The sequence below is a fragment of the Myiozetetes cayanensis genome, unplaced genomic scaffold (genome assembly GCF_022539395.1).
Source record: "Myiozetetes cayanensis isolate MyiCay16 unplaced genomic scaffold, myiCay2020 scf14, whole genome shotgun sequence".
In the NCBI taxonomy this organism is placed as follows: Eukaryota; Metazoa; Chordata; class Aves; order Passeriformes; family Tyrannidae; genus Myiozetetes; species Myiozetetes cayanensis.
The window spans coordinates 17,507,752-17,527,880 of record NW_026087048.1 but is presented as its reverse complement, the minus strand read 5'-3'; the positions used below and the strand labels follow the sequence as shown (position 1 = coordinate 17,527,880).

The 20,129-nt window shown below is 49.0% G+C and overlaps 2 protein-coding genes across 3 annotated transcripts in view; both read left to right on the top strand.

Moving 5' to 3' along the window:
* The window catches only part of CERS3 (ceramide synthase 3), a 39,994-nt gene extending 31,916 nt beyond the window's left edge, over positions 1-8,078 (top strand). For both annotated transcript variants that reach the window (XM_050309022.1, XM_050309020.1), the window contains one exon: positions 6,833-8,078. In XM_050309022.1, coding sequence (XP_050164979.1) covers positions 6,833-6,964 — 132 coding nt within the window. In that variant the 3' untranslated portion in view covers positions 6,965-8,078. The remainder of the gene's footprint in view (positions 1-6,832) is intronic.
* A 10,191-nt stretch (positions 8,079-18,269) lies between these two features.
* ADAMTS17 (ADAM metallopeptidase with thrombospondin type 1 motif 17) overlaps positions 18,270-20,129 on the top strand; it is a 157,601-nt gene continuing 155,741 nt past the window's right edge. The window contains exon 1 of the mRNA XM_050309744.1: positions 18,270-18,339. Coding sequence (XP_050165701.1) covers positions 18,270-18,339 — 70 coding nt within the window. The remainder of the gene's footprint in view (positions 18,340-20,129) is intronic.

Below are 20,129 nucleotides of genomic sequence, written 5' to 3'. Positions count from 1 at the left end.
GCCAGGCAGGTCAGCAGCGTGGAGGCTCCTGCCCCAGGAAAAGGGAAATTACTTCCTGCTAGGGCTTTCTTTCATCTGCATATTCCCCATTCTGCTCCAGCCCAAAGCCTGGCTGCATCTCCCACCTCCTGCTGCCAAATCCATCCCAGGGAGGAGGGTGAGAGGCAGGAGGAAGCACAGAAGAGTACGAGGTTTTCTGGCTGGTGTTGACAGGGATGGGCAAAGGGGAGAGAAGCTGTTGGGAGCCTGGGAGTCCTTCCTGCCTTTCCAGGCTGATCCCAGCAATGGATATGGTCACAGTGGGCAGCCCAGCAGAGTTTGGGAAAGAGGAAAAGCCACCAGTTCTTCTCTCCCTCCCTCTCTCCTCCTGGCCTTCAACCAGTTTTCCTGGGACTGAGAGTTAAAAGGCAGATTTCTATTTAAATCTTTACTTTTTTACTCCACGTTCTGAAATTGCAGCTGAGCAGCAATTTCCAAGGAGGTATGTTATAAATGCTCATATATATGCAATGTGTGTTATACCTTACACTAAAATATACCCCTCAGGTTTCAAAACAGCAACAATGTTCCTTGCTGGATTCTTGATTTTTTTTTTCTTTAATTATTTTTATAAACTCTGTTTAGAATGCCCCTAATTCCACACCACCTTCCACTTGTATGTTATATAAAAATCAGGTTAGAAAACTCAGGTTAAGGGCTGCTATGACCATTGTGGAGGAAAGAACTGATGAGGAATTGGAGGCAATAATTCCTGAGCGTTTGGTTGGAATGGGTGGGGGGTGGAGGCGTGGCTGGGGTGGGAGCCCTGGGCCAAAGTGCCCCCTTCCCCAGCCCTGCTGGGGCTGTGCAGGAGCAGCCTCAGCCCCAGATCCAACCAGCTGGGGTGTGGGTGCTCCCTTTGCCCCCCCTGTGTTGTCAGCCCTGCCACGAACGGGGCTGATGCGCTGCAATCCCGGTCTGCTCTTCCCAGAGCCCCTGGCTCTGACCTCAGCAGGAGCTGCAGGTGCCTCTAAGAATAGCACATCCCAACTCCCAGGAATTCAGGGCCAGGGCTCCCTGCCCTGCCTGCTCCCGTGGTGCTGATCCAGGGCCAGGCTCTCGGCTGGTGGGAATGAGCTCGGCCCCAGGGGCTTGTGTCGCTTTTCACCAGCAATGGATCTGCCCAAACAAGCCCCCCCACCCCTCTCCACATGTTCCCTGGCACGAGGCAACTCTGCTTCTACTGAAATCCAGTTAAATCTTTTGATGTGAAAGTTCCTAACTCAGGGCAAAGACAAATGTTGGTGAAGTTTTTGCTTTAAAATTAATTGCTTTACCTTGCTACCCACTGGCAGATTTTCTGGCTTCCCATGTTAACTGCTCGTATCTTTTCATTTTCTAGCAGGATCTTTATGAAATGTTCCATTTCTTGCTAGTTTTATAGAGATACACCTATATAAAAACTGTATGTATGTAATATAGTGTGCATATGCATTTATTTTTTTTCAATTGCCAAAAATCAATTCAGAGAGCAAACCCCTAAGCCTTTACAGAGCTTTTGATGCCTTCATTTACTGTTTTTAATATAGGCTGCAGAGGCTTGAATTGTGACTTTGTTATGAGGTGAATAACTCTTATACTTTCAGAGGGAGTCACTGAACTGCAATCTGCTGAGCTGATTAAAAAAGATTGGAATAAAGCCAGTTAATGATAGGTTGATATCAAACGAGAAAGAAAGTTGTTCTGAATTGTGTTTAAAGAAAATACATTTCCTAGGAGTGCTCCATAATCCTTGTTACGTGGCAAGAAAGGAGGAAATCCTTAAAAGGAGCACTCTGTCCTCTGGGACACAATTCTGGTGACTTCAGAGCAGGCACAGGACACTGCAGAGTTCACCCCAGCAGCAACAAAACCGGGCAGCCTGAGCAGTGTCTGTGTGAGCAGGGATGGGTGGGATTTGTCCTGTGTAACTTGGGCTGTGCCTACCTCAAATTCCAGCCTCCCTCTGTAACCAGGCAAGGAATTGTGGTGTCCCCAGTGAGAATTCTGTGTCATTGGGCTCATGAATGAAACCACATCCAGCTTTGTTCGTTGGGTACTACTTAAAGTGTTCTGTATCCAGCCTGGATATCGGGGTGTTTGGAAAGAACTTAAATGATTTTAGGTACTGAGATATATGTGAATATATTTTTTTTTAAAGATGTTACTTGGTAGGTAGGTGACTGAAAATTAGATTGATGTCTAAGTATGGGCATAAAATTCAGATACATCACAGCAGGAATGGAATGGTTCCCAAGGATGGAAATAGAGAAGTGGCCCAGTTGGACAGAAGTGCCTCTTGTTGCCTGGCTGTGTCCTTTGAGGTTTCAGGTTAGTCCAGTGGTGCTGTAAGGCTTCTGTAGGAATGCTCTTTAGCAGCTGTATTGCTTCAAAACATTCATTTTAAGAGCAGTGTCAGACCTCACTGAGAACAGCACGAGTGTCTGATCAGCTGTTCTGTAGCCAAAACAGCCTTTTACGAGGAGTAAAAGTGCGTGTTCTGATAAAAGTTCATCCCACTGAACCCCTTGGCTTTGAGTCCTGTCCTGGGGTAAAAAGAAGTTCACTACAGAGAACAGCATCAAATGCCTGTTGTGTTGTTCTTTGTTTCCTTGCCAGCTGTGGATTTCAAACTGGAATAATTCAGAAAGCAGTGGGACGTTGTGACTCACTCAGTACCTCCTGGGCTTTGGACGTTCTCGTAAAGCCCCGAGCGCGAGGTTCAGGCACTGAGTTCAATAACTCACACTCTGAAAGCACAGAGACCCTGGGCAGCTGTAAACTATGATTTAGTCCTCCTCAACAGTCAGGGCGTTAGAGCTGCAGTTCCAGGTGTGCTGTGCTGAGTGACAACACCAGGGAGGTTTCCTGGAGGTCACATTTATTCCTTCAGTCACGACCAGGGACATGCTCTGGGAGTAACATCTCGTTTTATGAGACTGTTCTTCTCAAGAATTGAGGAATTAGTGTAACTTTTCTCTTAATTTTTCATGCATCTTCTTTGAGTTGCCCCTGAGAACTGCCAGTGGAAAGCTTGGAGAATGACTATTACATAGAGGAGAACGATTAAATAAGAGGAGTCTTTGCCACAAGATGTCCACTGCAATTAATGTAAGAACTCTACATCTTCACTTGAAAGCTGCAGAAAGCAGAGTCCAACTGTGCATCTTCCGTGGAAGATGAACGTTATTTATGTTGCCTGGTGTGTATAAGCTGAAAAGGGAAATATATTTCCCAATAAAATCTTCCAGGCTGGAACTACAGAACGGTTTGCTTGAATCCAAATGTATATTGCTTAGTCTCCACAGGAAAGTAAAGGCTTATTAAGTCATATGTCAGCTGAGTTGAATTATTGATGTTGAATTCAACATGTTGAACTCAGAGATTCATCAACTTTATAGTATTATTTGTTAGAAAAGTACCCCCTTCTATCTCTTTGGACCGACTTTTTATTATCTCTCTTGTTTATTATCTCTTTTATTTGAGGCAGTGGTTGCTGACCTGACTAATATCTTTCATCTTTGTACTTCAAGTTGTTTCCATATGTGCAGGTGCTGTGGAATTTATTGTCTTTACATTGAAAAATCAAGATCTAGTCAGTGTGTTTGTAGATGTTGAAACGAAAGTATCCTTAAGGTAGAATTAGGGTACAAGGTTTAGAACATGCTGATTTTGATAGAACATACATTTAAGGGTCAGGAAATTCCAACTTAAGGGAGAGGTGATCTCTGAGTGCTTTATGGAGAGACAAACTTGTACAACCAGGAGTAAATGCCCTGTTAGTTTAGATGGAGATTTGACCAGTATTTTCCTGCTTACAAGAGCCTGGGAGGTGCCCTACGGATTTGCTCATCCCATAACTTCAAGAAGTTCCTGGTGAAATCTCTTGGAAGGTCCTTTGCCGGTCCTGTCGTGCCGATGACTTCAATGCTACATGTTCCAACAGCAGTGAAATGCAAGAAGCCAAAAACTACCTTAACAAACACGGCTCATTTAGCTGAAAGAGGCAGACTGAGCAGCAGGTGTTAAACAAAGGGTTAAACAAAAGGAAAAAAAAAAAGATTATAAAAGTTTTGCGGCTTTGGCTTCACTACAAATGGCCCACTTGCAGCCTTTGTAGCATTAGTGTTGCTTCTCATAAACCTTGAAACCACTCATCCATTTTGAAGGATGAAATTGGTCAGTCATCCAGAACACCGAACGTACACATCCACTTTGTCTGTTACCCTGAACCAGCTGAAGTACAACCCGTGCACTCGGTGCCATTAAACCAAAGCACTGAGTGTTGGTGATGCCTCAGCTGGGGCATTCACGGTTTGCCTGCGTTCCTGTCGGTGCATCCATCTGCTGCTGCTCGGGGACAGTCGGAGCAGAGCCTTGGAGCTGGAACACACAACTGTAATGTGTGATGTGAGGGGCTCAGAGGAAACATCTTGGTGCTAAAGCAGGGAAAAAATCCCAGAAAACGTCACAATTTTTGTTATTCTGAGAAGGTCGCAGTCAAGAAGCACAAACTTCACTTGGGAGATCTTAATATATTTATAACAGTTTGCAAAGACGGGTTTGTTTGGATTTCCAGTTGCAGATGAAGCTATTGCTGTTTAAAGTCCTGTCACTTAAGCAAGCCCGACAATAAATGGCCAGACTCTCCTAAAGCAGGAATTTTAAGAGGCACTTGGTCAGGAAGCAAGTTCATTATTAAAAATATAAGAAAAATTAGATTTAATTTATCAGCATTTTTTCTGATTAGTGCCAAGATTTCAGAAGTAACATCAAGAAAATTTGCAGTGGTTACTTCAGAATAGGAGGGAATTTAATTCCTGCTGCTTTGAAACCTGTAAGACGTTCCCTCAAATGCAGAGATTTCCAGGGGGCTGGAAAAAAAACATGCCACGTTTTTTAATTACTACATATAATGCCTTTAATCAGAGCATCCAGCTTGACACCATTAAAACTGGGAAGCAAACTCTCCCCGAGTTTCTGGGCTGGAAATGCCAGCTCATTCCTACAGGAAACAGGAATCAATGGCCCATATTGGCTGTCACTCCCAGCAGAGCAGATTGCCAGCTGTAATCTCGGGCTCCAGCAGCAGCAGCTCGTGTGGAGCACAGGGAGGGGCTGCAGATGGAATATGCACTCCCAAACTTCCCTGACTATTCCCACCGAGCCCCAAAGTGCTGCTCCCTGTCCCTGCAGCCTCAGGGGGATGAGGGCACTTCCAGGGAGTCCAGAGGGTTCAGCATCACACACTGTGCTTAGGATCTGTTTGATTTGTTTTATTTCTGGTGGCAGAAAAAAAGCCCCAATCCTCCCCCTGCCCCTCAGCATTGGTGTTTTACTGCAAATCCGAACGGCAACACTACCAGGAGGGAGCGAGGGGATCTGAAAGAGCCAGAACCTCATAAATTGTTGGTGTGGGAAAGGCTGCCTTGCCTTTTCTCTCACTGATGGCATGCCAAGTTTATTTTACAGTATTTACAGTGAGATTTGTTTGTTTTGATACCCTTTGGATGTTGTTAGGGGAAAAGGCAGGGGAAAATCTCCAGGAAGTTTATAGTTTGTGATGAGACAGAGCTCGGGCTGTAATTTGCTTTCTAGCCCTGTACTTTTTACTGGGAGGGGATATGAGATGGCAATCGGATGAGTTATTACTGAGCTGTTATTTATCTTCTCTGCATGAGTTTGGTGCTTAGGAAGGACCTCAGAGCAGCCTGCTGAGCAAGTGCAATGGTTGGTTCACCCCGAGAGCAGAGGCAGGATGGGCAGGAACAGCCCTGGTTTCTCCTTCCTGCCTCACAGCCCTGACCTTGGCACTCCAGGAGCAGGGACAACAGGAGGGCAAAGGTTTGCCAAAGGAGCATCTTCCTATGGAGCTGGGGAGGGGTTTTCCCAAAGGCAGACTCTCCCTGACTGACCCCTTTCATCCCCATTCTCCTGCCTGGCAGTTCCCTGAGGGATGGTATTCCAATCCTTAGGGATGGTATTCCAAGGCTGTTCACAACATGATGTGCTGTGTACCAGGAGCAGGAAAGGGTATTTTGGGATCAGCAAGTGTCTGGGAGCAAAGCTGGTGCTGGGAGATGCTGGCACAGCTCAGCACTGTTTGGTTTACACCTGTCAGGAGCAGGCAGCCTCTCAGCTCCTGTGTTTGGGTGAGCGTATTCATCACATTTAGCTTTTAAACAATATTCTTTTCATCTTCCCTGCAATTCCCAGTGGTTAATTAATCTCACAGCACCCAGGGATTAATAGTAGCACTTTACAGGGAGAAGCAGAAAGGAGGAAAGAAGAGTTCAAGGTCATGGAAGCAGTTTTGTCTGAGGAACATCAGGTTTTGCAAGATTAAAGTGTTGTTAACTGGTCTCTCCTTGGATGTCAGGCTCCATTTTTGAGAGGAGGGGGTGTTTCTGGGGAGCAGATTTGATATTCTCTAGGGTATTTAGAGCTCCCCTTTCATTTGTTCACTTTAGCACATATTTTTTCTGAGGCAAATGGTGAACAGAGGAGTTTTGTCTCCAGAGGATGATGGTGAATTTCCAAGAAGGGAGAATGTCTCATGTTCGAAAATTTTCATTCACCAGCTTTTCCTTCTCCAGTTACAAATGGGGCTGCCTGAGTAATAAATAAATTGGTTATTTTTTTAAAGACATTAGAAAGAATCTATATGATTCTAAAGATGCAGATACTCAGTTCACTTTAATAATAAGCTTGTCTGGTCTTTCTGAAGGGTCTGCACTGACAACAGCACTCCAGGAACTTCCCTGACAGTAACCCTGCCAAACAGAACGTGCTCACAGTGCTTTCTTCTCCCCAGGACCTGAAGGATGATCGCAGTGATGAAGAGGAGGAAGATTCTGTCACGGATACTGAGGAGGAGTCCACGAAGAATGGCAGCAAGAGCAGCAGTGGGTCCAGCAAACACCTCCTCAGTGGCAGTCACCACTAGCCCTGTCCTGCCCCACCTCCTGCAGCCATTTCTGCTCTGGTTTCAGCCCAACCTAGAGGATAGAATTTGAGTCAAAAGGCTTGTGAGAGACTGTGATTGATTTATTGTTGGCTACTGGACCTGGAAAAAAGCCCAGTTTAGAGGGAAGGGAGAAATTGCATCAAATGACAAAATGTGTTAATGACCCACTTTCTGAATCGTTGGGAAGTGTGTGGGAAGAGGTTTGGACTCTGACAGTGCTCCACTAGGGCAGAGCTCAGGGGAATCAAATAATTCAGTGTCCCATTGGTTTTCAGTCTGATATATTCCATCAAACAGTTTAAATCACAGATGTTTTGGGGTAGGTAACTTAGTGTGAACTCCATTAGGAACCAGCATTACTCAATGTGAGAAAAATCTGACAGTGCTCTGCAGTGACTGGCACTTCAGTCTTTACTCTTCAGCTGAAACCCTCATCAAAAATGATATTTTTTTAAGTTAGATTTCATTTCCTGGAGGCCAGAGGAAGCAAACATGGAGGAATTCAAATGACTTGCCTGTGAAGGGTTGGCTTCAGTGCAGAAATACAGTCTTTCTCTGAAATGTGCTGTATGATAGATAGCTCAATATTGTGTTCTAGGATTTACCTGTCAAGGAAACCACTGTTAAAACAGCAAAACTCAACCCTGACTCTCCACTGAGCTCCAGGTTTCCCAAATGTCTTTCAGTCCTTTTGGCCCAGTGTTAGAACAGAAGGGGCAGTGGGGAGAGAGGAGAGTGAATGGAAATTGGGTCTTTTCACAGGTCCTTGTGCAGACAAGGTGACTTGTCTTCAAAACACCCCCTGTTCCTGACACATCTTCAGCCCAGAGGGTTGAAAACAAATCTCATCCAGTCCCTTCTTGTGCTTCTTGGCCATTGTGTTCCCTGGAGCGAGTGCTAAATTCTGATTTGAGGCTCTGGAGTGTTCACTGCAGGTGTCCAGGTTTGGGGACTGGCATGGAATGTCCCACTGTCGGTGCTGTGGGGTCATCTGATACCAGGATCAGTATTTCCATCTCTGCTCTGCTACAAAATCGGGAATCGCATAAGTTAGAGCCAAACTTTGAATGTGTGACTTTGGGGAACTGATCAAACATCTGTCTACTCCTGTAAGCAGCTGACAGGAGCAGCAGATGTTTGATCAGTTCCCCAAAATGCCTCTGTCCTAAATTTGCCCCTCTTTTCTAACCCCAGTGGTGAGTGCAGCAGCATTTCCAGTCCCGGGGCTTCCCAGGGAGAGCCTGGGCCTTGTAAACAGGGTGGTGCCAGTCCCACTTCCAGCTGCATGAGCTCACAAGGCCGTAAATGATTGGTGTCACACGTTTTAGAGGCTCTGCATGTGGTTCCACAGTAGCTGAGATCATCTGGGGTGCAGCTAGCCTGGTGGAGGCCAGGGGAGCAGGGCTGGAAGGGCCCTGGAGCAGAGCGCTCGGGCCGGGAAGGCTCCGCTCCCCTTGGGCTGCTCGGGTGGGAATTGGGACATGACTGACTGGTTTTCCCAAGGTTTCCTTGGCAAGTGGGATGTAATTCAGTGACTGAAGCATTTGAAAGCAGGGGAAAAGTTTGGGATCTCAGATATGAGGAGAGGAGTGTTTCCTGTGCAGGTACAAGGAGCTGTAGAAAACAGAGGCTTTGTTTTTTTTGCGGTGTTTTGATTTTTTACTTGCATTTTGGACCAGGTAATACCCCAAATGTGCCTGTTTTACCACACAGAGAATTCCACTGAGGAAGGAGCATGGCCTACAGCTTCTGAGGAGGATGGGAAATGTGTGCTGGTGGGATGGGACCATCTAAAGCAGCTGCTGAGTTTGGCAGGGGCACAGTTGAATCTCAGGGCCTGTTTATTGCCTACATGAAAAACACTGGCTTTTCCTAACAAAACATGGAAATCCAGCATCTTGGAGGCTTTACACTCCTTTGGAGAGACAAGGGTGCTTTCTTAGAGATGTAAAGGAGTTTTGGGAGGTGGCCAGGGTATTATCATTTCATTTTGGTGCCAGAAGCTTTCCTCCTATGATTAGGAAAGGAATTCAGGAGAGGAAACACAAAGAATGATGTTGTCACAGGAATGAGCCTCTGAACAACTACTGATTTTTAAACTGGAATTTACAGTCTCCTTGAGGCCAAACCTTGCCCTTTCTGCTCAGGACAAGTCTCCCACTGAAGCCAATTAACTCAATTGGAGTCTTGCCTAGGAAAAATTTTGGATTGCAGTTATCCAACCTAATTGCCAGAACTGTTGTTCTAAGTCCATGTGAAACCGGGGTCGTCGAGGAAGAGCAAAAGGTAGATAAATACACTCAAAGGTAAAGCACTGAGGCAAAATTTGGGTAAGTACAGAAGAATTTGGAAGAAAACAACATCCTGAGGGTGAAGATTGTCTGGGCACAGGAAACCACCAAGGAACTGCACCACGTTGCAGTGAGGGGGGTGGAGGGCAGGCCATGAGGGCCCTGCCCAGGCGTTACTGCCGTGGCCACGCACAGGGATTAGACCTAAACATTCTGAAGGCAAAGCTCTGGGAACTGGGAATAAATACCCACAGCACAGAAAGAAGTGGGAATGGATTCTGACAGTGGGACTGGAGTGTATGTCCCCTGTTAACATCACACTGGTCATTCCTGAAGTTACGGGAGCTTCATTTTCCACTTTTTCCTGATGGAAACCCAGAAACAAGAAGCTGAGCTCACAGGGGCACAATTCCTGCCAAAGAAATCCATGTCATGGTGCTTCGAGATTTTCAGTCTGTTCAATGCAATGCAATGAAAATTCAGCCTTAACATTTTTATAATCTTGGTGTGAATGGAGCCTCCAAGTGCAGGTGCAGAAAAGCCGTAGGTGTGACTGGGAGCACAGACAGACTCTGCCATGTCATTGTCACCATTTCACAAAGTGTGGCCTGGGCCAGTGGGATGGTACAGTGCTTCTGGCTTTGCTGGGTCAGTCTGACCATGCCAAAATATTTCTGGTAGTCATAGACTGAAAATCAAATCTTAGTCCATCAGACTCAGGGGAAGCTCTTCTGTTCCATTTCATTTCTCTGCCTTTGGTTCAGGTATTCCTGTCCATGTGTCCTGCGCTGCCTCCCTACTGATTTCATGCTTAGATTTACCAGCCTGCTCTGGATTTGATTTACAGATCTCCTTTGCTCTGCACAGCTCATTTTGTCAATTCATATTATTTGGTACAATTATCTTTTTTTGTTGTTCTTAACACCACTGACTTTGCCTGGTCAGTTGTGACACACATTACAAATAAATATTTTTTAAAAACAGGTGAGGATTTCCTTGTTTTCCCTGTCCGTTCCCTCCCAGCTTTCCAAGGAGAGCCCATTCAGGAATGAATTCCTTACTCTTCCAGGTTTTTCCCTTGCCTGGGAAAAGGTGGATGACCCACAATCTTCATAAGAGGTAACAGCCATGGCTGTAAATGAACTTGTGTTTTCCTGAACAATTAATGAACGGAGAGGAAGGAAAATTAATGGGGGCCTCATCCATCATTTGTATTATTCAAGATTTATGCTTTGATTCAAGTACCTGACAGTGCTCCCATGTTCACCAGGAACTTCTCCCTCTGGAATGTTAAACGAGGTTGTATCTCTACTCAGCTGGTTTCTGAGGTGGGATTATCAGTGGCTCATCCTAAGAACTCTTGAGGCAGCTCAGACGTGGATCTTCAGCTGGCAAAAGCAGGAAAGCTCAGTGGAAAACAAGCTGTGCAGATTTGTGTCAGCTGAAAAGCTGTTCCATATTTCTTCTTCCCATTTGTGCCTCCCCGGCTGGGAGGATCGCAGAGGTTCTGACTTGCCATCTCCTCCCACGGGCAAACAAACATAAGGGAAGGTGTTCCAGCCCAAATAATGAACTGCAGCAGAATGCTTGGGTTTTATTAGCTGAATTCTTTATTTCTTTTTTTTTTTTTAAGCTTATGAGGAAGAATAAAGTAGATGGAAAACAAATCGAGCAGGGCTGTGTGAGTTTTGGCCACAAGCAACTTGCAAACTGTGAAGAATAAAAAAAAGAAGTTGCTGATTTAGGAAGAAAAACACCACCTCCACAGGCACTTTCCCCAGCTGTGGCGTTGAAGAGCAGCACATCCCCAGCGGGCAGGGGTGACATTCCCTGCTGAGCACCTGTATTCCCACTGAGAGTGGGATTTCTGCTCGGGAAATGCCTGGAATCTGCCTGGTGGCCATCAGGGACAGCAAGGTGGTCCTCGAGGGGCCAGCATGGCAGGGAAGAGGTGAAGCCCTGCCATCAATCCCTTGTCAAGGACTGGGATTCCCGGTCGAGGAAAGGGAGGTGATCACAGCAGTGTGAACTCCACCCAGGGAGCTTCAGCTGAGGCTCTGAGAGTTTATTTGACTGAAAGAACCCCCTGTGGGACTACCTGAAGTTTGTGCCTCAACAGAAGGCAAGGCTGAAAGCACCAGTCTGAGCTTCAGCAGAGGACTCTGCAAACACAAAGTCATAACAACCCACATAGGATAATGTTGTTGATGTTCCAATAGTCCGAAGATTTATGAAAATAGCTTCTATTTACTCAGCTGGAGAGAGCCCTGTTCTCCTGAGTTTTGTTACCCCATAAAGCATTCAGAGGAGACCCCATAATCGTTTCAAAGTCAGGAACATTAAGTGGAATAACAAGTATAAACCCTCTCCACAGTGGCTTTGAAGTGCAAGAAGCATGGCCTTGCAGCCTGGAATATTACGGAATATTACTCTGCTTTGAGCCGGGTGGGAAGAAACAGCTCCCAGGCAGTTGTTTCAGGTGGTGAAAAAGTCTGTAGTTTTCCTCCCACAAAAGAAGTTGGTCTAAAAGAAGTTTTAAGTTGAGCAGTAAAATAGGTGATTAAATTCCCACTGAAATTCACAGGAGCTTTTCCCATGACACTGATGAGAATTGGATCCAGAGTTCCTGTGGCCAGGGCACAGCCCCAGGAGCAGGATCCTCCCTGGGAAATGAGATCTTCTGTCTGCAGGACACTCACCTTCACCTCTTCCCAAACTGGTCACGTATCCTTTGGAAGACATTCCTGGGAAAGCAGTCCTCCCTTTCCAAGGCAGAAATCTCACTTCCAGCAGAGAGCTCTGCCTCCAGGACAATTCCTTTCCCTGAGCACCAGCCCTTTGAGGCCGAGCCCAAACAATGAGCTCCCAGAGCAGGAGGGAAGGCAGGAGGATCTGGGAAAGGCTCCTTTAGGAAGCTCCCAGTATGTGAGTGAGGGGACAGGGAGGGACTGGCTGGGGCTGGGCCAGGAGCCCAGTGGAGCCCAGCAGACCTGCAGCTGTGGCAACAACCCCACGGGTCACCTCCAGTTGCTGGGGGAGCCTGACTCCCCCTTGGACCTCAGCGTTGGTTTGGTGCTTTTCCTGGCTGACTGAGAGTCCCAGAAGTCCTAGAAGGGCTCCTGGAAGATTTCTGTGTTTGCTTTCTGCAACCCAGAGCAGAAGAAAGCTGCTGAAAGGCCTTCCTAGTGCACCTATGGGTGAGTGTCTGGGTTGTGTTGTGGGCTGTGAACAGTGCAGGAGAACTCCTGGCATTTCAGGACAAGAATCTGTGGGAAGCAGGAGCTAAATCTTATCAGGTTGTGCTGAGTCTTATCAGGCCGTGCAAATCCTACCTAGTTCCTTTGCTGTTTAGAGGAGGAATTATTCAGCAACCAAAGAATGTCTCACACATTTCCCTATTGTAAGGGGCAGTGAGGTCAGGGAGGGGTTGTGTTTGGAGCTTTTTTTGAACCCTTTGGATCCTGCAAGGATGTCCCTTGAGCAGAGCACAGGACACCGTAGCAGGAGGCCCTTTGGCCTGAAGTGAGGACTGTTCTATAGCCCCACGATTCTGCGGGGAATGCACAGCTTTTAGCGAACCCGGGGATTGCTTCCCCGTCGGTTCTGGCTGCCCTGGGAGCGCTGCTGGGAACATCCCGGTCCCTCCCTGTGCCGTCCCCGCGGTGGTGACCTGGTCATTGCTGCGAGGCCCCACGAGGTGGCAATAGCAGGACACGGCTCCCGTCGGGACACGGCTCCGGGGAGCGCTGCTGTCCGTCCTTTTGCCCCTGGAAACAGAGATTCGGTTGAATATCGGGGCGCTAAACTCTGGCAGCTGGCCCTTTCCACTCGGTCGATCTCTGCCTGTGAAACGCATGTCTGGTGTGTCGCTGGGGAAAGAGCGCTTACAAATTTTGCTGAGAGTGTTTGGTACCAGTTCCAGTCCCAGGGGTTTGGTTCCAGTCCAGGGGACCCCAAGGATTGGCATCTGCCTGGGTGTCACCTCTGGCCATTTTCCCAGAGGTGCAGCACTGTCCTGCTGACTCCCTTGGGGCTGGGCCTGGCATATCTGGGAGAGGGCTGGGAAAGAAAGGATGTTAAATCTGCTCTGATGCTGCTTTACTGCTTGTATCTTTTCATATGGTCTCTTTGAACTGCACACTCACCAAACCACAGAGGCTGTGGCTGGCAGTGAGTGAAGCCCCTTTCTTAACCAGATCCTTGATGTCTGTAATGCAAAGGAGGACGGTAAATCTCGGAATAACGAGGGTTACAGTGCCATTCCAGTGGTGCTGTCCCACCTCGGGAACAGGCTCTCCACCCCAAACAAACGAGGTGCTCTGTGTTTTGCACCATTGCCAAACAACGAAGCGAAGCTCTGAGGGTGGGAGGGTTTGGGCCAGGTCCAGCACGTGCATGTGCAAAGGGGGGAGCAGTGGGACATCACCTCCCCTAATGTGCCCTAAAACACCTCCAAAACTCAATGCACTGTCAGGAGTCACCACTGAGAAGTGCTCCCTGTAGAAAGCTGTTCCCAAACCTCTTCAATGCACATAAGCAGTGGTTTCTGCAGCCTCAGGCTGAGCACCCATTAAAGTGTTAAATGCTGGACAAAATGGGTTTTTTATAAATGCAGAGCAGAGACAAACAATTAAGACCAAAATCTATGAGTTCTGGGGGTTTTTCCCCAGGGATGTCTCAGGATCTCAGTGTGTATTCCTTGCTTTACTGCTGCTGTGGCTGGTTTCTGCCAGGAGGAAATTCTGGGCTTGGGCTCCAGGAAAGCTGTGACCCTGAGGGGTTCCCAGCTGTGCTGAGCCCTGGCTGCAATGGCCCAAGCACACACAGCCTGCACACTCCACACTCCCCATGAGCATCAGCAGGGAGAAGGGATCCCTTGGTCTAAAGAAGCTCCTTTAATCCCGTTTGGCACAGCCCTCATGGTCAGGCTGTGCTCAGCTATGGCTGTGCAGAGAGCTGGGAACTGCTTTGCTTTGATAGCAGGATGAAAAATTTCCATGGGCTTTGTCCATGGCTGTGGATGGACAGGAGGGCTTGGACAGAGTGGAATGTGGGTGGCAGCCTCTGTGGTTCCCATGTGAGCCCAGCTCTTCCCTAGGATTCCTGTTCAGAGCCAGGAGTGCTGGATTTGACTTGCTGGTTGGAGCTCCGAGGTTGCCTGCCTGGCACTCTCCATCAGGGGTTTTCCATGGGCTGTGCCCAGCTGTGGGTGCAGTTCCCTCCATCCCAGCTCACAGATGGTGCCAGTGGGAATCCTCACTGCCAGCAGGTGCCCTGAAAACACCTCCTCTCCTTTCCTGCCTGTGTCCAGCCCAGGAATCCCGACAGCCGGCACTGGAGCGGTCCTGGAGTGACGCTGATGTTTTGCTGTTCCGAACAAACACTTGTGACCAAGCCAAAGGGAGCTGCCAGCTCTGCTGGGAGAGAGGATCCAGCATCAGAGGAGCATCTCCACTCTGTTCCTGGGTCACTGTAGGGCCTTGCAAAAAAATGACAATATTGGCCCCAAATGGGCTGGGATGAGGTACTGGTGGCTGTTGCTGATTAGGAGCAGGATGTGTGTCAGATTAAGGAGCGTTGCTCCCTCCAGACCCTGCACTGCCCCCCATCTGGCCCTTCCCACCCAGTGACTCCAGGCAGGCTGTGCTGACGTGGGCAGCTGGGTTTCCTCGCTGGCTGTGGAGGAAAAGGCAGCCCTTGCTGTCCCTTAGGAGGGGGTGACAGGCACAACCCCTGTCAAGGTGTAAATGTGGCCCTGCAGTGGTCACAGCACGTCCTGCCTGCCCTGCTCCCTTGTCCCCTGAGAACAAACACGCTTTTGGTACTTCAGGGCAGCTCAAGAGCCCAGAACATGGGGCTGTTTTCCCCAATAGGTGCTCCAAGTGACCCCTAAGCTACACACCCAACATTCATGTCAACATCAGTTGACCAAGGCTAGGTTGGATGGGGCCCTGAGCTACCTGGTGTCCCTGCCCGCAGCGGGAACGTTGGACCCAGATGATCTTCAAGGTCCTTTCCAACTCAAACCAGTCTAGGATTCTATGATCCTACAACCAGACATGCCAGTTTGCATCTCCAGGCTGTGGAGCTCAGAGTAAAGGCTGTGGGACAGCAGGAGCTCGAGGCTGAGTGCCCCCAGCTCCCTTCCTGCTGGGTTTGTGGGACAGCACTGGGGAATTTCCTGACTCACTTTGGAGTGTCAGGGAGAGGTTCTGGACCAACTGGTCCAGAAGGGGGGAAGTGCAGAGCAGCCAGGAATGGGGAGAGGGCAGTCAGAGGTTTTGTGCTGTGAACTCTGCACTGCCTCTGTCAATGGCATTGCAGTAAAATTTCTGCACAGCTCTGCATCCAAACTGGGAGCAACGAGGAAAATCGCCACAAACTACAGTAAAGAATTGGTCCTGAGGGGAGGAGTAACTCTGAATGTTGCTGGTCCTGTCACTGCTCATGGATAAAAGGTGGAGGTTTTTGATTGCTGGATTGCTGTAAAAGTTCAAATGTTTTGACAAAGCTTGAATATGAGACAAAAGAAGGGTTAGACAGCAAAAGTCCAGAGCCCTAGTGACCTGAGCACACGGGCTTGGGGCTGTTTGACTTCCACAAGGGAAAAGGGGTGTTTTACAGACCCTGTAAAACAGGGGGCCAGAGGGGCTGGGCCTTGGGACACAGCCCTTCCCCAGCTCTGTGCCACCATCCAGCGGTGCCTGGGCCTGGGGCACAGCCCTTCCCACCTTGGCCTGTCCCCCCCACAGTGCCTGGCTGTGGTTTCCCATCTCCAGGGACAGGAAGGGGCCTTCCTGGCTGGAGCAGAGCCTGCTCCCGTGCCGTGACCCACCTCGGAGCCCCCTCCTGCCGTGGGCCCCTGACCCGGCAATGGGCGCTCGTGGGGATATCGAGTGTTGTGTTTGTTTTGCAAGTGCAATTGGCCAAGACGCTGTGAAGGGAGGAGAGAGCGCTCCAGGGAGAGGTGTTAAAGAAATAGCAAAACATTATTAAGAGTGTTTTAAGTCAGCAGTTCCTCTTATTAGTGCTTTCAAGGGGGAAAAGGAGCCGCTTTAGGTCTGTGCAGTTGCACTGGGCCACCAGGTCCAGGCTCCAGTAGCCATCCCTGCAGATGGATGACCTGCCTTGTGCCTGCCCTTGGCATCGCCTCTGTCCCTCTTCCAAGCCATGCACCACCTTCCTGCCTTACAAACCTCCCCCTCTGGCTCCTTGTGCCCTGCTGCAAGGAATACACAGAGAAGGAGGAGCCTTATATGGAATATGTGGGTTTGGGGGATGATCCTTGTCCAAGGCAGGTGTTGGATACGGATATGGCCAGATGAGGAAGAGTGCAGGGACAGAGGGAGGTGGTGTCTGCATGAAGGGCTTTGCTGGTGTCAGCTCCAAGCATTCAGAACTTTTGCCTTCATACCAAAAAAAAAATGAAGCAACAGCAAAATTTTTTGAGAAAGGATTATTTTTAACAATCCCATGGTTGAGAACTTCTTAATTTGCTCCTGGGCAATAAACCTCCAGGCTTCCCACAGCTCACATTTCCCAGCCTGTCAGGGGGTCAAACACGGAGTGATGGAGTTAAATGAGAAATCAATCTCGTGATTGCAGGAGCCAAGGTCTGGAGAGGAAAAACCCAAACAAACCGTAAATCGGAACAAAAGAAAGTGCCAGCTATTCCCAGGTTCCTGATAACATCACCAGAAGTGGCAACACTGGACTTCATGAAAAGCCTGGCTGAACTTTAGGGTCAGCCCCAAACAACGAGAGCTCTTTCCTTTGTCCCCTGTCCCCGCATGCCTGGGGAGTGACGTGAGTGGCCTGGGTGATGGTATCTGCACAGCTCTCCCATCCCACAGAGCCCCTGCACTGGCCCTGTCTGTGGTCAAAAGCCCCACCATGGCCAGGCTGGAGGTGGGGGGACAGTGACATTTCTGCAGGCAGCGCTGCCTGTGGGAGGGAGCGGATTCTCCTGCCCCCCTGCAGGTGAGCAGCTCCCATGGGAGCACGTGCTGTCCCATCCCTGACTCCTCTCGCCCCCTGATCCCTCCAAATGGGCAGCAAGGAGGCCTGGGAGGTTTTGTACAGGCAGGAGCAGCACCAGGGTGGGAATGTCCCAGACCTCCATCTCGTGGGGGCAGGTGTGAAGTGAGCCTGGGATTTCAGGAGTCCATTCCTCAGCCCCCATCCCACAGGAGTGGTTGGGTTCCTTCTGTTTTCTCTGCTTTCCATGGAAATAGGGTGTTTTTCCCCACTGCTGGAGATAGGCAGGGGGGAAGTGTCTGTGGGGAGGATCTTCATGGAAAACCTCATGGAATGCACTGGCTGTTTGTCCGACAGACACAGTCGGTGGAAGGACACTCCCTGTGACAAAAGGGACCCTGTCAGCCCGTGAATAAACTCCCTGATTAACAGGGACTCCTGCCTTGGACTTACCTGAGCTGAAGCAGGCTGGGTGCTCCCCTGAGGACACAGGTGCCACCTCCAGTGTCACAGTCACTTTTCTTTCTGCTCTTTATCCCCAGGAGCTCATGAACAGACTGTCCATTTTCAGCCAGACTTGACAGAGATGTCCCAGAGGGAGCTTTTCTCTTGCAGGCTTGGAAGAATTCAGTCTGCTGGAAGGAAAAGCCTCCTGACTGCCTCTGCTGAGGGCTGCATGAACTGTTCCAGACACTGGAGACTCCACTTAGAATCGTTTAGGTTGAAAAAGACCCTAAAGATCCTTGAGACCACCTGTAAGAAGTGAGCCCAACATGAAGCAGCACAGCCTGGAACACCCTGTATCCAGGGAAGAAGCTTTAATGGAACCTCTGGCTCCCTCTGTAAAGCCAGTCTGTAGGAAACCCACTGCTGGCACCTCTGGAACTACTTGTGTTTATTTGGTTGATGGTTTTAAATTACAAAAGAGCTTTTGTTGGTCCCTACTTGTCATTAAAACTGGCTCGTGGTTTTTTGGGGGGTCATTTGCACAGGTAACAGCAGCACCTGTCAGGACCATGCCTGACCAGCCTGGCCAAGCTCTGCAGCCTCTGGAGGGGAAGAAATTCTGGATGCCCAAAGACCTTGGTGAGGAGAGGAGCTGCAGGGAGAGCAGGGAAGGTATTGGAGTGTCCCAGCAGGAGAGGAGCTGCATGGAGAGCAGGGAAAGCATCAGAGTGTCCCAGCAGCAGAGCAGCACCTGTGAGGTTGGGATTGCCCACTTAGGACCAGGACAGGAAGGGTTTGGAAAAGGGTGGCTGGAGAGAGGGGAGAAGGCTGAGCAGTGGCCAAGTTAACCCTTCCCATGCTGGCATTTTCCAGGCAGTGAGCCAAGTGACTGCTCGGGAAGATGGATATAACACATGTCTGCAGTCTCCAAAGGGTTATTAACTGTGCAATAATGGCCATGAAACTTGGCTTCCTCGCCGTACGTTTAAAATTGAAAGAAAAAAATACAACACCATTTTCGGAGGGGGGAGAGGGCTTGTTTCCTAGGAACTGCAGGGCCAAATCCAGCTCTGTGATGGTGAGAGGAGAAACACCTCCCCACACACGGGCTGGCAGCAGGGGAGCAGTGCAACCTCCACAGCAGGACCACAGCCCCCTCCAGCCACACGAGTTTATCCTTATCAGGAACAGTTTCGAGGCATTTCTGAAAAGCCCGTGGTGTTCAATTAATAAAGAGAGTCTGTGTCTCACTGGAGCTTTGGGATTTGGATGCAATAAACCCAACTCCTAAGACAGATTCCTCTTTTGTTGTGTGGGTACCTCTGGGGGCTTGTCCCTCGCTCCTGGCTCCAGCACCGAGGTCTGCCTGGGATGTTGCCCCTGTCATGGGGCGTTGCAGCCTCCTGGGCTCCTCTCCAGATGCTCTGAAAGTCTGGGATGCTCCACAGGGAGTATCCCTGCTCCAGTGCAGTCTGTGCCAGCCAGCCCAGCCACTGAGCGAGTTCTTCCATGCAGTAAGTTACAGACTTCTCTTTATTAGTGCCTCTCTTCCCCCACACTATTAAATTTATTCTTTCTCTGTATTGTTATTATGTTTTGGCAGAGGACTTTGGAAGGTGGGAGAAAGGATCTACTAGAAAGTTAAACAAACCTAAGCCCCCCCCTTCCCCATCAAACCCTTCTGAGGGCAGAGACAAGGCACCAGCTCTGATCCCTCAGCAAATGAAGTCAGCTGGTGGTCTGGGTTTAAACGTGGCTGTTGAGGGCTCAGGCCAGGTTTGGCAGCTCACAAATCAAATTGCCTCGTGGTTCTCAGGAGTGGAGGGTTGCCACGGGTGGAAGGGCTGTGGGGGAGCTGCTGTGCCAGCCAGAGCCCTGGCCCTGGGGGGACACACTGAGATTGCTGGTTCACAGCAGGTCAGGAGGGAATTTCAGGCTCTGAGGTTTTGTTTTCCATGTTATGTTACACTATTGACACAGAGCAAGGCAGCCCCAAAGTGAGTTTTTGTCTCCCTTGAATGAATCTGGGCCAGTCCCTTTTCTTTAGGAACTTCTTATTAGAGAGCAGAGCGAGCCTTGAAAGAGAGAGGGAAACAGAGAGCTGTTAAATCTCACCTGATCTCAAACTGCCTCTCTCCTTGTACAGGAGCAGCTCTCAAGGAAAACGTGCTTCTTTCTGCCTGTCCGATGCCTGGAAGAAAGAAAAAAGGTATGAACACACTCATGTCTCTCACCAGCCCTCTTCCTAAATTCAAACAGCCCTTTTCTCAGCACTCCCCCAGCTTCCTGCCCTCCCAGGGATGAGCATCCAAATCTAATTCCTCTTGCTTGTGACTCAAAGCCATTACCACTGTTAGCACTGCTCCGGACAACTCTGGTGGAAGTGCTGCAGGGAGATCTGCCAGAGTCATTCACACTCTTTTATGGGT